Source organism: Zosterops lateralis (genome assembly GCF_965231275.1).
Source record: "Zosterops lateralis genome assembly, chromosome: 12".
Classification (NCBI taxonomy): Eukaryota; Metazoa; Chordata; class Aves; order Passeriformes; family Zosteropidae; genus Zosterops; species Zosterops lateralis.
The window spans coordinates 1438316-1458547 of NC_139772.1; the positions used below are offsets into that span (position 1 = coordinate 1438316).

Here is a 20232-nt window from a genome sequence, read left to right on the forward strand (position 1 = left end):
TCCTTGTCATATCAACTCAAATTTTGGCAGTGGCTCAACCCACATCTTATCTCGAGCAGAGCCCCTTGGCAGCAGGCACCTCCCTGTTGTGTAATTTAATGATGTTAGGGCTGGCTTGCAAACAGTAAAACAGAGAGGCCGTGACGTTATCTTAATAGGATTTTGCTTGCTGCACTCGGAATGTCACCGGCGCTGCTCCCTGGCGTGGCACGGGGGGCACAAACCGCCCCAGCTCCCCAACAGCAGCAATTAAAATTCAAGGTTCATGGCTTTTATCTCCTCTGCAGTCCCAGGTTCACCAGGCTGGCTGGCTCTGGGAGCAGGGATGGGGCTGGGGCTGGGTTGTTTCCTCTCTCCCTCCAACCCCAGTGGCTCCACAGCACGAGCAGCTGCTGGAGGCATCACATCACTGAGTGCACGGATCTCCCCCTCTCCCAGTGCCACATTTTAATGCATTCCAGCAAGTTTTAACACCCAGGCACAGCGTGGCCCTGAAGGTTGTTTTGAGAGCTCCCCCAGCTCTAAACCCAGTGGAGCTGGACCAGCCGGCTCGCGAGATAAGATTCCATTCGCCACGCATGGAAATAAAAGGTTGTAATAAATCCTTTGAAGGCCTAAATCTGGGTGATTAGAAAAAATGCATATTTTCCCCCTTTTCCCCTGTTCCCATTCTACCTCTTTATTAGGAGGGTGGTTTGTAAAGAGCTGGGAATCCCTGCCTGGCACTGGGCCCTGGGATGTGTTGAGAGTGGCCGGTTTGTTTTCCTGCGGTCTCTGCCCCGCGCTCCTCCGGGAGCTGCGGCAACCAGCTGTTAATGGACTCTGATGGAATTAGGGAAGGCTCAGAGCAGCGTGTCCTTCTCTGGGAAGCAGGGAAGGCATGGTGGATGCCTAAGCAGAAACATGTGGGAGACACAGAGGGAAAAGCTGGAAGGTTTGAGGAGGTTGAGAGCATGTTCTTTGGGCTGGGGATTGGTAGGAGGACAGACTTGTAGGAGAAAACCCAAATACCTTCAGGTTGCAAGCAGATCTCAGAGAAATCCACTTAAACTCTACCAGATGCCTCCTTCCTCCTTCACCCCTCAAATGCTCACAGAGTCATGGAAGTGTCTGGGTTGGAAAGAATTCAAAGTTTATCCCTGCCATGGGCAGGAACACCTCCCACTGTCCCAGGCTGCTCCAAGCCCCATCCAGCCTGGCCTTGGACACTGCCAGGGATCCAGGGGCAGCCACAGCTTCTCCGGGCACCTGTGCCAGGGCTCAGCACCCTGACAGGGAAGGATTTCTCTCTGATATCCCATCTAAGCCCACCTCCTTGGAGTTTAAAGCCATTCCCTGTGTCCTGTCACTCCATGCCTTGCCCTCAGTCCCTCTCCAGCTCTCTTGGAGCCCCTTTAGACCCTGCAAGGGGCTCTGAGTTCTCCCTGGAGCTTCTCCTGCACAGGGACCTGCAGCTGGTTTTGCTGAACTTCCTTCCTGGTTGAGCACCAAAGGCTGTGGATCAGAGCATCTTAGCAGGGACCTCAAAAGGGACTTTATAACTCGATGAAGCAAAAGCATTTTGACTTCTGGGGAGGAAAGAAATGCTTCTGCAGCCCTGCCTCCTCCCTGCTGTGCTGCTCGGCTTGGAAGTGCTTGGCGTTTTTCCCCACCTTGTAAATAAATGATTACTGTGATCAAAATAATTAAGCAACTGAGCCTTTAAGTGACTAATAGAAGACAATAATTTATGTATGTGAGGTTTATGGAAGTGACGGAGCCCTTTTACCTCTTCTGCCAGAGAAGTAACTTTTTCCTGGTGTTTTGTTGGGCTTTCTTTAACATACCAGAGCACAGGAAATGAGACAACAAAGCCTGAAGGAGTGATCCAGCTCTGTCCTGCACCCCAGGTCAGGCTGTGGAGCACAGACACCCTGCCAGCCTCCCCACTCTTCTGCTGGACCTTATCTGCCACCAGCACCTCCAGACTCCCTGTCCCCTCCATCACTCCTTCAAGGCTTTGGTGGCCCAGAGCCTTGTCCCAGAATCCCAGAAAACAGCTTCAGGATCATTGAGTCCAAGCTGTGCTCAATCCCCACCTTGTCACTCAGTCTGGAGCACTGAGTGCCACCTCCAGGTGTTCCTTGGACACCTCCAGGGCTGGGCACTCCAAACCTCCCTGGGCAGCCCTTCCAATGAAAAACCATTTCCATGACAAAATTCCTGCTGATGTCCACCCTGAGCCTCCCCTGGCCCAGCCTGAGGCCGTTTCCTCTCCTCCTGTCCCTGTTCCCTGAGAGCAGAGCCCGACTCCCCCCTGGCTGTCCCCTCCTGTCAGGGACTTGTGCAGAGCCAGGAGGTCCTTCCTGAGCCTCCTTTTCTCCAGGCTTGGCCCAGACTCTGCTTTTCCAGACCCCATCACATCCAGGCCTGGTGTGGGAGGTGAGGACATGCCCACCTGCCTCCAGAAGGAAGCTGGAGATAATAACCTGCTTCCAGTGCCTGTACTCACCAACTCCCAGGGCCATACTGGAATGGATGTCCTAGGACTGGGAGGTTTGTTAGAGCAGTACCAAATTCCCAGGCAATCTGAACTTTCCTGCACATTCCTAATTAAAATTTCCCTGCTAAGTTGCCTGTTTTTGTAAAGGCATTATCGTTCCTCGGAGCTCCGTGTCCTGCAGCATCCACACAAGCCTGGCAGGAGGCAATTCAGACACAGAACAATTTTCCTCCTGCTGGAAAAAGGCAGATTTCTGCTCCTCAGGGACACAGCACAGAGAGAGAGAGTTAAGGAAAAAAATAAAACCCCAACCTAAAAACCCCAAGCTTGGGCTGTAATCTGCGAGGCCACATTTCACATCTGTTTTTGCAATGTTAACTTTTATAAAAGGGCTGGGAATAACACAATCCATTTACTTTTCATTTTGGAGAGTTATAAATTTAAAAGCGAGGCTGGTGCACGGTGGAGCTGGAACACTGAAACTTCTTTTCAAACAACCCAACCCTCTACTTACAGCAAATGTTGCTCCACTGAAAACAAAAGTGATTGTCTGTATTTTTAGGCAATACTGATTTTTTTAAAGTTACCAGCCTGATCAGCTCCAGATGATCCCAAAAGCACGACAGAAAACAAGGCAAGTTTAGGAAAGGTCAGTCCTCCCCGCAGTTGTTCCATGGACACAAAACTTCTTGATCTATATTAACACCATAAATTAAATGTGTAACACTGTTGCAGAGATGCCAACAGCTCTGTCCTCATCCCTCTCATTTGCAGACTCCCTGGGATAATAAATGAGGAGAGATGTCAGCACATCCTCCCACCCCTCAGCTCCTGATGTGCCTTCACAGAGCACCAGGCAAGGACTCAATTTATGGCCCATCTTGGGTTTGGTTTCCATCAGCCTCTCCTAGAAGTGCACTTTGGGGGCTGTGATGAGCTGTGACTGCACACACACTGCCCCACAACCTCCAATTGCTCCCTGTGCTGAGCCACCCCCTGCTCCCCTGGCTGCAAGAACCCTGGGACAGACACAGCTCCTCTTCCTCCAGCCTCTGCTGCAGCATCTCCCCACCACCTCCAGGGCTCTGCCACAAAATCTTCCCTCACCTACAAAGAGGAATATTCTAGTGCAAGGTGTCCATGAATGAGATAAGCTTCATCCTTCCAACCCAAACCAGCCTGAGATGCTACAGAAGAATAAAACAATGAAGAGATTCATAGAGATGCTGAGGGTGCTGTGACAAAGGTGAGCTCAAAGGAAACACCTGTGGAAAGAGGGCTCTTCTTGATAGATGGATTCAACTTCCATGTGCAAGGAAATATTCTCCTGGAATCGAGGCTGTTCCTGTGATGAGAAGAGTTTTCAACTGAGAAACAAGGGGACATGATGCTACTGCAACCTCTGCCTCCACCTTTACTACCAGGAAGAAATAAAATAGAGCTGTGGCCACAAATTAAAAAAAAAAAAAATAAATCAGAGGGCAGACAGAAAGAAGGAAGGAGATATAAATACATCTGAGAATGGAATCAATGCCCAAGATGAGTAAGGAACTGCATGTGATCAATGAGAAGCAGCTAAAATGTTTATACAGGAACAAAAGCAGCCTGGGCAACAAAGTGGAGACTCTTGAATTACTTGGGCAGGACACAAAACAGGATCTTGAGGAGATGAGAGAAATATGGCAAAAAAAAATAAAATGTAACTGGCACATACACAAGTGCAGTGTCCAGCACTGCAAGGGCTTTGGAAGAAGGTTTTGGAAGAAGCTGAGGCAAATGGAAAATGGGAATAAATGTTTTTTATCAAAGGTGAATTGTGCCAGAAATCCTGAGGGTCGGGGTTGCAGATAGAAGAAAAGCTGCAGATCTAATGCAGACTGCCTTCAACAACACATTCCCCACGCTGCCTGATGGAAGAGACCATGGGGATGCTGGAGGTAAAGTTCACCATCAAGGTACCAACACATGAGGATGGGATGGAGCAGGGACAAGAAAACTGTGAAAAACTAGAGAACTGTTCTGGGAGAGCAGGAGCACTGAGGACAAACAATGGGCTGAGGTGTGAATGGGACAGGAAAGGAACAATCCAAGTGTTCCTTTGGTTTCTCCTCTGGGACAGCCAGAGATGGGACTCCCTGGGCCAGGTGATCACATCCTGTCCATACCTGTCCAATCTCAGGAATTCCATGGGGGGCTCATGCCCATCTCTGGAGAAGTACAATCTCACCAACTGTTCTGGGATACCTGGATGGGTGAGGAGATTCCCACAGGCAGCACCCACAGAGGTGCCCAGTCCTTCAAGACAACCCTGGCCTTCTCCAGAGATCTGGGACGAACACGAGCGAGGTGGAACCGCTCCTGGTCCCCTCCACAGGGACATCAACAGCCAAGAGCTGCAGTCCCAACCAGGGGGTGACAGTGCCAGCTGCCCCCAGCCCTGCCGAGGCTCTGACAACCAGCAGCCAGCCGTGAGCAGATGGCACAGACACGGGGGGCACGGCGAGGAGGGGACAGAGATGCTGGTGGCTTTCGGGAGGGACGGCCACAGTCGGGGCGGTTCCCGTCCAGGACGACAGCTTGCATATGGATTAACAATGAGATAATTACAACCTTTGCAAGGAGGGGGGAAAGCCCGTGGCACAGAGTCCTCCTGCTGCCACAGCTCCTGCAGCCCACCCTGTCCCCATGCTCCCTCCTCTGCACTCGCCATAAAAGCCCTGGCTACAGCCCCTGCCTTGGGTACAGCTGTGAAGCCATTTAGCTATTGATAGCCCCCCATTGTCAGCACTAGGGTTGGGCTTTGGTGAGAGAGAGCAATTTGGGAAAGATGAAAAAGGAAAAAAAAAAAAAAAAAAAAAAAAAAAGAGAAAAATCCAAAATGACAACCCCCCCCCAAAAAAAACCCCAACAAACAAACAAGTAAAGGAGAGAGACAATACCCGACAGCTTGCAGGGTTTCCAGGCCTCTGCCAGCTGGGAAGCTGAGCGTATGAAATATGCATTGCACTGAACAAAGCAAACTGAAAACGTTCAGAGCTGGAGAGCTGTAACCCTTTCCTGGGCGCCAGAGCCACAGGGAGAGGTGCCAAAAATTCAGGGGAAAACACCCCAGGGGAAGGAGCACTCCAGGCTGTGGGTAAAGATTACTGAGCCTGAATGGTCAGACTGGCTCAGCAGGTGGCTGCCCAAGGAAGGTGGAGAGCTGAGGAACTCCTTAGGATGTCAGAGGCTCCAGGAGCAGCAGGATGGGCTGTGCTGTCCCTTTGGATGCCAGGGGCTCCAGGAGCAGCAGGATGGGCTGTGCTGTCCCTTTGGATGCCAGGGGCTCCAGGAGCAGCAGGAGCTGTGCTGTCCCTTTGGATGCCAGGGGCTCCAGGAGCAGGATGGGCTGTGCTGTCCCTTTGGATGCCAGGAGCTCCAGGAGCAGCAGGATGAGCTGTGCTGTCCCTTTGGATGCCAGGAGCTCCAGGAGCAGGATGAGCTGTGCTGTCCCTTTGGATGCCAGGGGCTCCAGGAGCAGGATGTGGGATGGCTCAGAGCAGGCAGAGCTGTGCTGTCCCTGACACCCATTTCCACATCTCTGCTCCCCAGTGATGTTGGAGGAGAAGCCATTCTGCCAGGACACCCAGAGCAGCATCTCTGCAGGGATAACTCTGCATTCCCAAACTGAGGTGGAGACAGAGTCAAGGCAGGCACTGTGACTCCAATGGGACTGTCACCTCCTGCCCTCACTGGCCTGTCACAGGTGTCCCCAGGCTGCTGAGCACCCTCGGGAGCTCTGTGAATGGCTCTGTCAGGCTGGAGCACCTCATTTGGGTGTTGGCAGTGCCTGGCCCAGCCCGAGCCATGAGGTGTCAGCCCCAAAACCAGCACAAGGTGCAAAAACAGCCAGAGGAAGCAGCACAGGAGTGGCTGAAAAGCTGAGCCAAGGAGCACAGGGCTCCTGAGATGACACTGAGGGACTGAAGGAAAAGAATCCAGCACTCCAATCAAGGGACGGGAGAAAATGCAGGGAAGAACAGAGATCCAGCAAACTTTCAGCTAAGTAGATTATTGATCTTCAGGGTGTGCCAGGAACCAGCTCTGCAAATTACAGCGGTCCCCTGCTGCAGGCTCAGGCAGTTACGGGATGGCAGAGCAGGAACACTCCCCAGCTCCTGCCACCCACAGGGGCTGCTTCCTCCTCATCCTCATCCTCCTCCTAGGAAGGGAGGGATGCCCCAGGCTAGAGGGGAGAGCCGGTGTTAGTGGGGAAGAAAAGCTCGGAGAACCTGCTGCAGTGGGAGCAGGAACTCAGCCCAAGGCGAGCAGGGAAGGCGCTGACCTTGTGAGGCTCCGCAGACAATTCCCTCTCTGCTCCTGTCGGGAGGGCTCTGCAGGCACAGCCGAGGTGTGAACTCACAGACTGCCCTGACAATGCCTCAGCCCTGGCACAGAGATCACCCACCTGCTCGCAGGAGCCCGGGGAGGAGAGATGGCTCAGAGCCCAGCTCCTGCCGGGGTGCTCAGCATCCCCCTGCATCAGCCCCATGGTGCTTCAATCATGGAATATCCTGAGCTGGAAGGGACCCACAGGGGTCATCAATCCAACCCCTGGCCCTGCACAGACCCCCCAACAATCCCAACCTGTACATCCCTGGGAGTGTTGTGCAAACTCTCCTGGAGCTGTGGCAGCCTCAGGGCTGTGCCCATTCCTTGGGGAGCCTGGGCAGTGCCCAGCACCCTCCGGGGGAAGAACCTTTCCTGATATCCAGCCTGACCCTCCCCTGACACAGCTCCAGCCATTCCCTGGGTCCTATCCCTGGTCACCAGAGGGAAGATATTGGTATCTGTCCCTCTCTGCCCCTCTCAAGGATGTTAAAGACCCCTGAGGTCTCCCCTCAGTCTCCTCCAGCCCTCAACCACTACAATGCTCAGAGCCCTCCTGTGAGGCAGGCAAGGGAGGATTTGTTCATCCTTCTGACAGGAGGCAGGGAAAAGGCCACAGGGTTATCTGGTGACACCAACCAGCTCTTCCCATCCCTGGGCCAGCCCCTGTGCCGTGGAGGAGCTGATTTAAACAAAGCTGGGCCTTTCCTGGACTGCTGGAGCGTGAGGAGCACTCGGACTGTCAGATCCGCCTTGTTTTAAATAAATTCCACTGACGTTGTCTCTCCTGACATGAATTATTAACCAAGCATGATGCACACAGCGCCAGCAGCAGTGTCTGGGGCAGGCACTGAGCAGGTGAGGCTCTGCCTGGGACCGCAGGTGTGAGGCCCTGGAATTCCAGCATCCCTGGGAGCAGAGGTGTTGTCACCATGGCTGCCACCTGGTCACGCCAGGGAAAGTCACACTCCGTGCCCAGGGCACATAAAACCCAAACTCCTGGCATCTCCACACATCCATCTGTGCCAGCACATGCTGGGAGCAGGGACTGTTTTTCCCACCTTGTGACAGTCCCAGGGATAGAGGCAGCTGGCTCTGCTCTGCTCCTGGAAATGTTGTGGATGTCCTGGAGGTACCCAGCCAGCCACTCTCCCCTAGGGTGGCCTGAACAGATGGGACCACTGCTCTCCCTTCAGCCTGAAGAAACTCCCAGTTAAACTGGGACAAGAGGGATGGTGGCTGAGATGGAGACAGCTTCTCAGAGAGGGACCAACCCACGAGCCAATGCCCAGAGGCAAATTACCACCTCCCCACTCCCTCCCTGGCTGATGACTTGAGAATTCACCAGAACATCCAAAAGATCCCCAAGGGAGAGCCTGACGGAAAGTGAACCATCAGCAAGGGGCAGGGAGCCAAGGCCAGCACTGGTGGGAGCTCCTGGAAGAATTGTGAGCCATGGGTATGGACCTCAGCCACCCACACTGGGGACTGCAGGGTGCAGGTGAGAAATCATCAGGATAAAGGGCAATTCCTCTGCCCCCAAAATAAACCCAAGCAGTCTGAAGCCAGAGGAAAGAGAAGAGTTATGTGAATCCGAATTTTGTGAAGCCCTGAGGAGGTGGGGGGGCTTCAGCATCAGACACAGATCATCTGGGCTCCCCTTCTCTGGTCACTCAGTGCAATGAAAAGGAAAGGGAAGGAGTACTGAGCAGAAAAAAAATAACATTCCATATTTTTTCCTCTCATAATTCAGTAGAACAACATCCACATTTCATCCTGGAAGGAGCTGCACTTTGGGGATTCTCGTGTCTGAGACCTAATTTGTAAAGCGCCCAGGGATCCCTGAGGGGAAAAAGGCATTATAGGATCATTATTAAAAGGGACACGTTATATTTCATGTCTCGGTTCCACACAAGTGGAAAAAAAAAGGCCAAGAGCAAACTGTGGGATCAGAGGATAAACCTATGAAATATAACACACGTCCAGGAAGTGACAAAAACAGGACATGAGGAGTCTCCTGCTCTGCCCACTGCTCGGCAATGCTGCAGCAGTGACACAGAGTAAAGAGCAGCAAAGAGGTTTTATTTTAATAAAAGCCACAATCCGTGGTCTCTCTCAGCTGTCCCCTGGGCTGTTTTACAAGTCTGGGGTGGATCCAGCTCTTACAGCATCAGAACACAAAACACAACCTGAGCACAGCCCACCCACGGGGCTGCCTGTGGTCCTGCTGGCTCCTCCACCTGCCACCAGATCATTTAGACAAAAAAAGATTGTCTTGAGCCTCTCAGCAGTGCTTACACCAGCAGTGTCTCTGCCACAGCCCAGGAACTCCTTCCAAACCCTCAGCATGTAGGTGGCTGGATGAGAAGCCATTTCCCAGGGGAACGAGTGAAGGAACCTATTTCAGGTTGAATCTCACGCCTGCCTGTGTCCCACCCACACGGTGTCACTGCCGGGGTCACTGCTGTCACACACTGCATTTATCTGCTCAGCCAAGCCCAGACACCACCAGGGATGGATCTGTCAGAGCAGCACAACACCCACAGAGGGTGTGGAGGGGGCAGGAATGCAGACCCTGCTCAGCCACTGCTGTGGGAAGAGCCAGCCTGGACCTTGGGCTGGGGCTGCTGCTGCTGCAGGGAACACTCAGCACCCCAGCACAGGTGTAGATTATGGTTCCCCATCCCAGATGCAGATTATGGTTCCCCATCCCAGATGCCTGATCTCTGGCACATTAGAACTGTGTGCAGGTATTGTATGGAGCTCAGCATGGAGCTTGACTTCTATGGAAACATGATGAGTTTCCCCCAGTGCTGTTTCAAAGTGAGTGCAAGCCCCAAGGCCACCAGTCCTGCCCTCCCAATCACAGAATGGTTTGGGCTGGGAGGGATCTTAAAGCTCATCTAGTGCCATAGGCAGGGAGCTTCCACTAGACTTGTTCTTCAGAGTGAAATAGAGTAGTTTTAGATTGGATATTGGAAAGGAATTCTTGGCTGTGAGGGTGGGCAGGCCCTGGCACAGGTGCCCAGAGAAGCTGTGGCTGCCCCTGGATCCCTGGAAATGTCCAAAGCCAGGCTGGACAGGGCTTGGAGCAACCTGGGCTGGTGGAAGGTTTCCCTGCCCATGGCAGGGGCTGGAACTGGATGCGCTTTAAGGTCCCTTCCAACCCAAGCCATTCCATGACTGTATGGACAGCACTTGTCCAGTCCATAAAGTACCACAGCTATAGGAACCCACAAAAAAAATACAAGAAACTATCACTGAATTCCTGGGAATAAGATCAGTGCAAGCCTCAATCCTTGGGGTCTCAGAGGGCTGGGAAGGAGAGCACTTTCCCTGAGTGAAGACCTTTTCCAAGTGAAGCAGTGCAGAGCAGTACCTGTGTGCTGTTTTCATCCCCCTGGGCGTGGACGGTGTAGGACCGAGTGCCATCTCTCAAGGTCTCGCTGGCGATGCGCACCTCCACGCCGGGCAGCGGGGTGCCCACGGAGCCTGCGGGGGAGAGCAGGGAAATCACACAATCAGGGATGCAAAACAGCACCTGCTCATCTATCAGTGGCGGCTGCAGGCTGTGCTGGCACTAAAGAACTTCCTAGAGGGGGGTGTCCCTTCAGGAAGGCGCTGATCCCACTGTGTGTCTGTGTGGAAATGTCAGGATGCTGTGCTGTTTGCTGAGCTGGGAATGCCTCTGAACACAAACTCCAGCCCTGAACAATCTCTTCTGGCCACTCTTTGAGGACATCTGCACAGCTTCAGAGCTCAGGAACGAAGCTGTTTCTCTTTTTTTTTAAGAAAAGAAAGAAAGGCACCACAAAACCTACACGAAGCTGTGAAAAGAGAGAGCACAGCGATTACTCTGCTCCTCCGCAGCCTGCACCTGACAGGGGAGGCGAAGGCTTAACAGCTGAGAATTGCCAGGGATTATCTCAGTTTTAGGAGACATCAATACAATGGATAGAAAACATCACAGGAGAAAAGCAGGGATCAAAACCACCCCGTTCTTCCGCAGGTTTCAATTTCAAAGCCAAGGAGCTGACACGGTGTCACAACGACCACTATTGAGCTTCAAACTGTGTCTGTGACCCAGAGCTGCCCAGACTGCAGCTTTCCCACCCCCTGGTTCAGTGCCTGCTCTTCCTGGGAAGCCCCTCAAAGCTAAGCAGAGAGGGCAGCTCTGTTCCTGTGACCTGTGGGATGGGCAGCTCCTGCCCCAGCAGGTCTCACTCAGCCTCTCAATGGCACGAGATGGTTCCTGTGGCAGAATGGGGTCTGTGACCTTCATGAGCAGGGAGAGGGACAGCAGCTCACTGTCAGGACTGAGTTTCAATTGGAGAAGGACTTTTCATAAGGGCTTGGAGTATGAGGACAAGGGGGAATGGCTTCCCACTGCCAGAGGGCAGGGTTAGATGGGATATCAGGGAGAAATCCTTCCCTGTGAGGGTGGGGAGGCCTGGCACAGGGTGCCCAGAGAAACTGTGGCTGCCCCTGGATCTCTGGAAGTGTCCAAGGCCAGCTTGGATGGGGTTTGGAGCACCCTGGGATACTGGAAGATGTCCCTGCCCAGGGCAGGGGGGATGGAACAAGATGAGCTTAAGGATCCCTTCCAAATCAAACCGTTCTGTGATTCTATAAACTGGTAACTGTGCTCTACATTTTAAACTATGATCAATTTTTCCTCCTGAACTGCCTCCAGTAGATGCTTTCTGGGTCTGCCAGGATCACCTTGACACTGGGAATTCCCTAGAGCTGGGAGTGCAGGACTTGGAGCTCAGCCCTGTCTTCCTGTTGTTTATATTTCAGGCATTCAGGTTCAAGTGGCATTTTCCTTGTCCTGGTCTCGTTCTCCTGCTGAAGCCCTGGAGATCTGCTATCCGTGACATCATGATTTTGTCTGCTACATTGGTCAGTTGCCATGGAAATGGATATGTCGTCGTAGCCCAGATTTATGGCATCCCTGCAGGATCAGCCAAGAGCAGATGGGCTATGAGGGAGTGAGATTTTATTGCAGCGAAACTACCCGAACAATTAGCAAATCTGGCTGGAAATAAACACAAAGCGACGTGGCAGCTCCGTGATCCGTGTCTGCTCTGCTCAGAACTGCCCTGGGCATTCTGGTCAGCCAGCACAGCCACGTCCTCCCCTCACCACCAGCACCCCTGGGCTGCTCCCACCTCCAGGCCAGACACTGCCAGGGCTCAGAGACAGAGGGTTGCAGCAGGGGAAGGAGGGAGCCACGAGCCAGAAGTGCCCCGAGGTACCGTGTCGAGGTATTTATGGAATCAGAGAATCACAGAAGTTGGATCCCACAAGGATCATCAAGTCCAGCTCCTGGCTCTGCACAGGACAACCCTTAAAAATCACACCATATGTGTTATAAACAATCTTGCACCTGCCATGGGAGGCGCCAAGAGGCCTCAAAGCAAGTAACAAGTCACAGAAAACACCCTCAGTGTTGCATGGAAGGTTGCTGGAGCCACCTTCTAGACTTCTGTGGGAACGGTTTCTCCAGGGTGAAAAACACTGTGTGTGAACAGACTCCCATCTGCCCACAAAACATGGCACGTCTGTGGGCAGGCACCACAAAGTCAGTCCTGGAAAAGCTCAAGGAGGGAGCAGAAACCAGTGCAAGGAACTGCCAGGGGCTCTCACAGACTTGGAATTTTTCAAACCAAGACCAGACAGATGCTTTCCTGGAAGATGCTCCTTCCCTGGATGCAAACTGCTGACCTCAATGTGGGAATGGGCAGTGATTCATGGGCAGAGAGACTGCAGGATCAGTGTCCAGCACTGGTCCCAGCCCTTGGGAATGAGACACCAAAGATCAGCTCAGTGCTGGCACACGTGAAGGCACAGAGGAGTGTTCCCCACACAGTGTTTCAGATCACAGTTACTAACACAGCCCCACCAATCCCTCTCCTACTTGGCTAAAATAAAACCAGCATGTGAAACAAGTCCCTGGTGGAGAGCTGTTTCCTTATGTCTCCGTCTGGAGAAGCTTTTCTGGTATTTAGGAAAAGCGACAAACTTCAGAATCAACATCTGTAAAGGCTGGGAAAACTCATACCATTGATTAGAGCTCCACAGGATTAATAGGATTTGTGCAAGAGAGTTTCCCATGCCTATCCACCGTGTCAAAATATACCCTGTGCCAACTCCAACAGGTCAGCAGAAATTTGGGGCCATTCCCAAAGGAACAGCCTGGGGTGATCAGAAGGGGTCAACACTCTGCACCGACTTCCTTTTGTCCCCAGCCTTAATCCTGATGGGGAAACTGAGGAGAAATCTCTGCTCCTTCCCCTCTGCATCTCTCCAATGTGCAGACTCCTGGATGTTCAGCAATGCTGGCACCTCGCCTGCGGTGTCACCGGGGCTGCAGGCGGGAGGGGGTGACACTTCTGCTCTCACCAGTTCTCCTCTGTTTAAAAAAGTTGTCAGCTCTTCCCAGATAAATTTAATTGGCCCCGTGCTCTGTGTCCTTCGGTATCTGGGTAGCTCGGTGCTGTTCTGTGCTGCTGTGTCCCGGGAGGATTGGAACAGGCCAACGATAAGGCACTCAAGGATCTCACTGTCAACAATACACGGAGTCCCCGCTGTAGCAGCTATTAGCTGCCTCTGATCTAAACCTCCAATTAAAGTGGTGATTAGGCCCAGTGAGGCATTCTCCGGCCATGAATTATTCATCTCCCTTCACAGTAACAGCACCAGGGGGGATTAGAATGAGAGCTGGTGAAAACAGAGGCATTTTAAGCAGGGTTTTAACCATATATAAGCAAACATTTATCTTTCGAATCTTTCATCTTTGCTGCTTCTGGAAATTAAAGCTCCCACACCTCCATCCCTGCCCCTTCAGACCTGTGCTGTGGGTGGGGAGTGGGGACACACTGGTGACACTGGGTTCAGGGACTTGACCTTTCTCCTGCCACACCAAGTGTCTGGATGAGGGCAAGGGAAGCCCCAGGATCTCCCTCAGAGGCTCATGAATCACAGAATGGTTTGGAAGACACCTTAAAGCTCATTCCATTCCACCCCTGCCATGCCAGGGACACCTTCCACTAGCCCAGGTTGCTCCAAGCCTCATCCAACCTGGCCTTGGACACTTCCAGGGATCCAGGGGCAGCCACAGCTTCTCTGGGCACCCTGTGCCAGGATCTCACCACCCTCACAGCCAAGAATTTCTTATTAATATCTAATCTAGACCTAAAGATAATTATGAGGCCATTCCCCCTTGTCCTGTCACTCCAAAGTCCTTGTCCAAAGTCCCATTCCATCCTCCTTGTAGGCCCTCTCAGGAACTGGAAGGTCACAATTAGGTCACCCCAAAGCTTCTCCTCTCCAGGCTGAACAATCCCAATTCTCTCAGCAGAGGTGCTCCCATCCCTCTGATCATCCTGGTGCCTCCTCTGGGCTCCCTCCAACAGGTCAAAGCAGCAGAGAAGGACCTGTGCTGCTCCCACTCCAGGAGGAATCCTCTGCTGGGTGTCCCCTGTTCCCACCCCACCATCAGCTCACTCTGGGATCTCTGTGGTACCTGGTGACCTCCTACCCACAGCCTCTAACAGGGCACTGGATCAAAAGCTTTTTTTTTTCACAGCTTCAGTAAATTATGCCTCAGCTTCACCCATCTGCTTCCCAGCTGACACTTCCTGAAATAAATTAATCAAGCCTATTCAATTATAGCCTCCTTTCTGTACGGTTTCTTGCTGATCCCCCACCTTCGTGAGACACTTCTCTCCCCTCTCAGGGCTGCAGGAGCCCCTGCATGGGGCTGGAGTGACAGGCCCCAGCCCCTCTGCTTTGGCTGCACAAGAGGATTTGTCCCCAGGTCCCCTGCAGAGCCCAGGATCCATAAATATGATGCCTCAGGAGCAAGGCCACCAGCTCTGGGGCAGGAGCTGCCATGCTACTTTCAGTCTTATTCCTTTTCTCTTTTAGTCCCCTGAGAAATTTCTGGAGTCTCCATTCATTTTTCCCTCATGAAAATCAATAAAAAGCAAATATAAGCAGGCCACAGGGACAGTGAAATGGTCCCTGCCCTGTCACCCTGGGCTGTGGGGCTCACACACAGCTCCAGCTCCTGCAGATGGGAATCTTGTTTTACCTGCCTGCTTCCTCCTCCTGCCTGCAGGGATGGGGCTGCTGGAGGAAGATAAAACTGGCTGAAGTGGGGTGAGGGAACGACAGTTACCCTGCAAAAGTAAAACAGAGTTTGTATTTCAAGCTGTTCTCAGGCTGAGGAGTCAACGAGGGGGAGTTTTGGCTTCTTCTCTCCCTGCGTGACCCCTGCGGGACCCAGCTCCTGCATCCCATGGGATTGGGGTGCTGTGGGAAGCTGTGACACCCAGGACCCCCCCTGGGGTAACACCAGTTCCCCAGGAGGCTGCAGATGGTGCCATGCCTGCAGAGACAGCCTGTGGGGAGGCAGGTGGCACAGGGTGGGCACACAGATGGCCACGCTCCAACCACGGGGAGAGTGGGGGCATTTTATATTTGCAACGTCTCAGATCGATTTATTTCTAGGTTCCAGAAAGTACAGCTATGGAGAGGAATCACAAAGTGTAGCTCAGAGGAGGGTGGGGGGAAGACAAGGAGAGAACAGGCCCAGAGCAAACAGCGAGGTGTGACAATTTTGAATTCCTGAAGAGGCAAGAAACAGGCACTAAAATAAGAGTGAGCAGACATCCTATTTTAAGTGTTCAGCACTGATGGGTTGGACAAGCACTGCTGTGTGGAGAATCCTGTGTGACACCACCCAGAAATACAACTCCAGGCAGCAGGAGCTGAAGAAACACTCCTTCAATTCACTAAGATTTTGGAAATAAGAAAGCATCAGCCTGGTCAGGCCAGTGGGCACCACTGCCAGCTCTGCACACACGGTTTGATCCCTGGGAAACCCAGCAGCCACATCTCACACACATCCATGTCCTGGCTTCCCAGTGCTCATTCCCAGCATCCTCATTCCTACCGTGGCCTCTCTCCTCACTCATGTGCAGAGAACACCCCAGAACAGTTCCCAGAAAACGCCTCCAAAGTGGGGCACCCTCTGGAGACTCCTACCTGGGACACGGACTCCATGCAAAGGGTTAGAAAGCGCCATGCCAATCTCAGTCATCCCGTACCTCTCCAGCAACGTGTGCCCCGTGATGCTCTTCCACTTCTCCAGGACAGGCACAGGCAGGGCTGCTGAGCCTGACACCATTAACCTGCACAGGGAAAGCTCAGGTAAGAGAGGATCCAAGAGTAGGGAATTTGCAGCCTGACATAGGGGCACAAAAAGCTCTGGGAAAAACCTGCAGGCCCAAAATCCTTTTAACCAGCACCAAAGATGTCCCTCACATTCTCAGCATGATACTAAGTTAACCAGGACAGCCTCTTAAAAGAGATGCTGGAGTACAAGCCTGGGCTGCAGGACAAAGTCCTCAGCCATGTGTTACACAGGGTGACACACAACAAGCCCCTTCTGGCTTTCCCATGCAAGAGCAGCTCATAATTAAATAATGTCACCCTTGTTCCTGTCAAAGAGACACCAAAGCACAACAGCCAGCACTGAACGAGCTGATGTTGAAAGGAAAACCTGGAGCATCCAGTGAGGCAGCAGCAGCCCCTGCCCACAGCTCACCCACCTGATGTTCTCCTGGCAAAAGGCACGCACAAAATCCTGCACTTGGGGCTGGGTGAAATGTTCATCATAATATTCCATCAGCTTGGCATAGATGGTGGGCACTGCCATGAACACACTGACACGAGGGGCTTCAGAGCTCAGGAGCTTCTTCCACACCTAGGAAGGAAGGGAACACATATGGATGAAAATAAAACTTTGCTATCTAAGATTTCTTGGATGTACAGCTGGAAGCTGTTTTGTGTCCCTCATGCCTGTCCAAAACAAGTCCCCAACTTTCATCATGCCCTTATTTCCCAAGGCACAATGTTCATCTCTCATCCCACCAGTGGATCCCCCACCCACCATCACTCACGAGATGATGGAAAGGGCATTTTTAAGTCCTGTCACGTTGCAGCCAAGAATTTGCTCACAAAGATTGTGGCAGAATTAGTTCATCCCCCCATCATGCCCAGCTCTTCAAAGGCTGCACAAAGTCACCAGTTTTCCAAAACATGGGAGCTCTTTGGAAAGACACAGCCCACACCTGATACACAATACACAGCTTGGAGCCCTTCAACCTCTGAGGCAAAGCTGGGCAGAGGGAGATCAGGCACTGGGAATGAGACTTCATGAGCATGGTGAGGTGCAGGGAGCCGTGTCCCTGTCAAGCTCAAAGGAGCCATCAGGTAAAGCAGTGGCACCAGGAGACAGTGGCTTTTCAGGAAGGCCAATACCCCAACCACTTTCTTCCTGAGAGGAATGTTCCCTGTGGGAATAATGTTCTTCAGCTGCAAGAAGAAACTTGGGAACTATGAACGGGGACAAATTCCAGCAGCCAGCTCTGCTGGGATGTGGACAACGACACCTTTAGGATGCACAAGTCAGAACCATAAATGTCATTCCTCCGACACCTCACCCCTCTCCCTGCCAGGTGAGCTCTTCCCAAGGCAGGAGTGATCCAAAGCCATGAATAAATGAGAGCCCCGCCGACGGCGCCTCTGTCCCACCAGTGACAAATGTATTCCCTAACAGGTCCTGACACCCAGTGCTGCCTCGGCGCCCCCCGCGCACGCTCAGCTGCACACGAGCGAGGCAAGGCAGGGATTGATTGAAGGTGAGCCAGGGATTCTCCTTCATGCTGTCACTCTGTCCCTTCCCTCCGTTCTGCTCGCTCGGGCTCCGTTTCATCCCTTTCTCCTTGGCTGCACCTGGCACTGCCTCTCCCTCCCCACATCTCGCACTCTGCTGCTCCAGAACAATCAGCTCCTAAAAAAAACCTGTCCCAGCACAGGGTGGTTGTTGTTAATAGAGCAGGACACCTCCACTGAGGCACTGTCCCACCCAAGAGGAAGGAGCTGACGCTGCCTTCCAGCCCAGGGATGGCCCTCGGTGGGGAGAGGTGAATGCACAAGGTGCAAACCCACTGGACACCCCGGGAGGTGAGGCGTGAGCAAGATCCCCTGGGAAAGGAAAGCAGAACTGGGATATGACTTCCTGCACTGATGGGTGATACCTTTCCAGAGAGGGAACATTTTACTCCCTGCAGAAATCCACCTAACAGCAAGTTCCCTACCAGCCAGAGTAGGTAAAATTGCATTTAGAGGGGTCTAACCTCCCCCATGCTCCTCCCAGCCTCTTTTTTTCCCCAGTATCTTTCCCATCTCTCCAAAGCCAGGGCTGAATGGATCTGCTCTCCTCAGCCTGGTGCTCCTGAGAGCAGGGCAGGGAAGGACGTGTGATGGCAAGCAGGGATCAGGACTGTGCCGAGGGACTGAAGGGAAACAGATGCTCAGGGGTTGTTCAGTCCTTGCTGTGTGATTTTGTTTTGCCTTCCCAAGCCCCCAGCAGCTGTGGGAGCACAGGCAGACTTCCAGTCTGGCCATGCAGCAGAGTTGTTTTCTCATGACTTTGGATCTGAAAAACCCCAATCCCCATAGAAACAGAACAAGTCTGTCTTGCACCCCAGAGTCCCCGGTCCCCATGTGCCAGCTCAGCTCCTGCCTCACATAAAATCCTCCCTCCTGCACTGCAGCCACAGGAGCAGTTTTTTTCTGTGTCAGTCCAGCTCACCCAGCAACAGCCCCTTCCTGAGGATAAGCAGCTGCCTTTGGATTTGTGCCACCAGCTGCTGGGGTGATCTGCTGACAGCCAAACCTCTCCACCTGCTCCGCTCCTGCTCAGCCAAATCTGGATCCTTCCCATGTGTTTTAGCAGGGCTAAGCCGTGGTACAAAGCTGGCAGCTCCCAGCTCTCCTCAGAGCCCAAGCTGGCCAGAGGGCTTGGCACTGCCCAGCCAGCTGGAACAGCTATTCCTGGCTTCTAACTACAACTCCACACTTTGAGAGGAGGATGTGGGAAAGCCTCGTTACCTGGGACTAATCAATCAACCCCGAGCAAAGCTTTGTCCTTGCAGCACCCGGAATCCTCCGACAGCGCCAGGCCTGGGGCAGCACAATCCATCTCCCCCTGGGTTATCCCACTGGCACCACAGTAATTCCCTGGGCACAGGGTACTGGCAGCCGAATGTCCTGTTTTGTTTTGCTCACCTGGTACCTCCAAGTGCTTTTAAAAAGCTGTGGATTTGGGAAACAAACATGGCACCCCATGCCAAGGCTGCCAGGCTCTGCAAAGAAGGGAAGCAGCAGCCTTCCCATGGAATATGCTCAGGAGATGGATCAAGATTCCTTTTAAGATAACTAAGGGCTAGAAACAAAAAGTCTCTCACTGCAAGAAGGCAAGAGTGGGAACAGCTTCCCACCAGCCATAATGGCAGCAAATGCTTCGGGTCAGGGCTGCCTGTGCCAGCAGAGAAGTGGGAGACCTAATGTTCCCAAGAGCCTTCCTGTCAGCATGACATTCCTGATTTTCCTCCCCTCCCACTGCTCAAAAGCATATCATGAGCTGGCCAGTGGGATTTTGCCATCATTAAAGGAAAAAAAAAGGAGAAAATGACACCAGTGGGTACAAAACAAGCACAGCGAGGCACAGCTGGGAGATTTTTCCCACGTATTTTTCCCAGCACGCAGATGGTGAATGAGGATGGAGGAACATACAAGCTGCTCCAAGGGGTGGTCAGTCCACACAGAAACCCTCCCAACCAGCCTCCAGACCTGCTAAGATCATCTGAAGGAAGAGATGTGAGCACAGAGGAGAAAAGGGAATAACTTTTCACTTTAGACAGGGAGATGTGCAATGCCATGAACCAGCCAGAATCCAAATCCAATACCTGGGCACCTTCTCATGCAGAAGAAGAAATGGTGGCAAACCCAGTTATGTGCTAAACCATGTAAGATACTGGCTGATAGAAGCTTCCCCAAACCAGCCAGAAGAACGACAAGCTGTAAAGGAAGCAAATATCAGCATGGATTTTTCCATCAGCCCACAAACGGATCACAGCCAGCCCGCGGTGCAGCCTCTATTGACAGACACAACAGCTCCTCTCTTCTATAAAATTATTGTGCCATTTTCAGTTGTAATTGAATCTTTTCAAACCTTTTCAACAATAACAATGCCTCTAATGCAAGGTTAACTCAGCCCTTTACTTCCCCTTTGCTTGGGGAGACGGGTCTGTGTTTAGCACTGGCTGCTGCCATGTGGGAAGCACCATCGAGGAAAAGGGATGCCGGTGATTTTTGGAATATCTGCGGGAGCAACAGGACTGTGGCCAAAGCAGCTGCTTGTTTGGTGAGATCCTGTGCCAAACACAAGGGTGGGAAGCTCTTGTAATTCAACAGCAGCAGTGAAGGGACTGCAGGACCAAGCACACACATCCGACACCAAATAA

At 52.5% G+C, this 20232-nt stretch overlaps 1 protein-coding gene across 1 annotated transcript in view; it reads right to left on the minus strand.

Moving 5' to 3' along the window:
• Positions 1–20232, minus strand: part of ACSF3 (acyl-CoA synthetase family member 3) — a 51687-nt gene that overhangs the window by 21025 nt on the left and 10430 nt on the right. The window contains exons 4-6 of the mRNA XM_083870056.1: positions 16471–16625; positions 15905–16050; positions 10230–10342 (exon numbers count right to left, since the gene is read on the minus strand). Coding sequence (XP_083726182.1) covers positions 10230–10342; positions 15905–16050; positions 16471–16625 — 414 coding nt within the window. The remainder of the gene's footprint in view (positions 1–10229; positions 10343–15904; positions 16051–16470; positions 16626–20232) is intronic.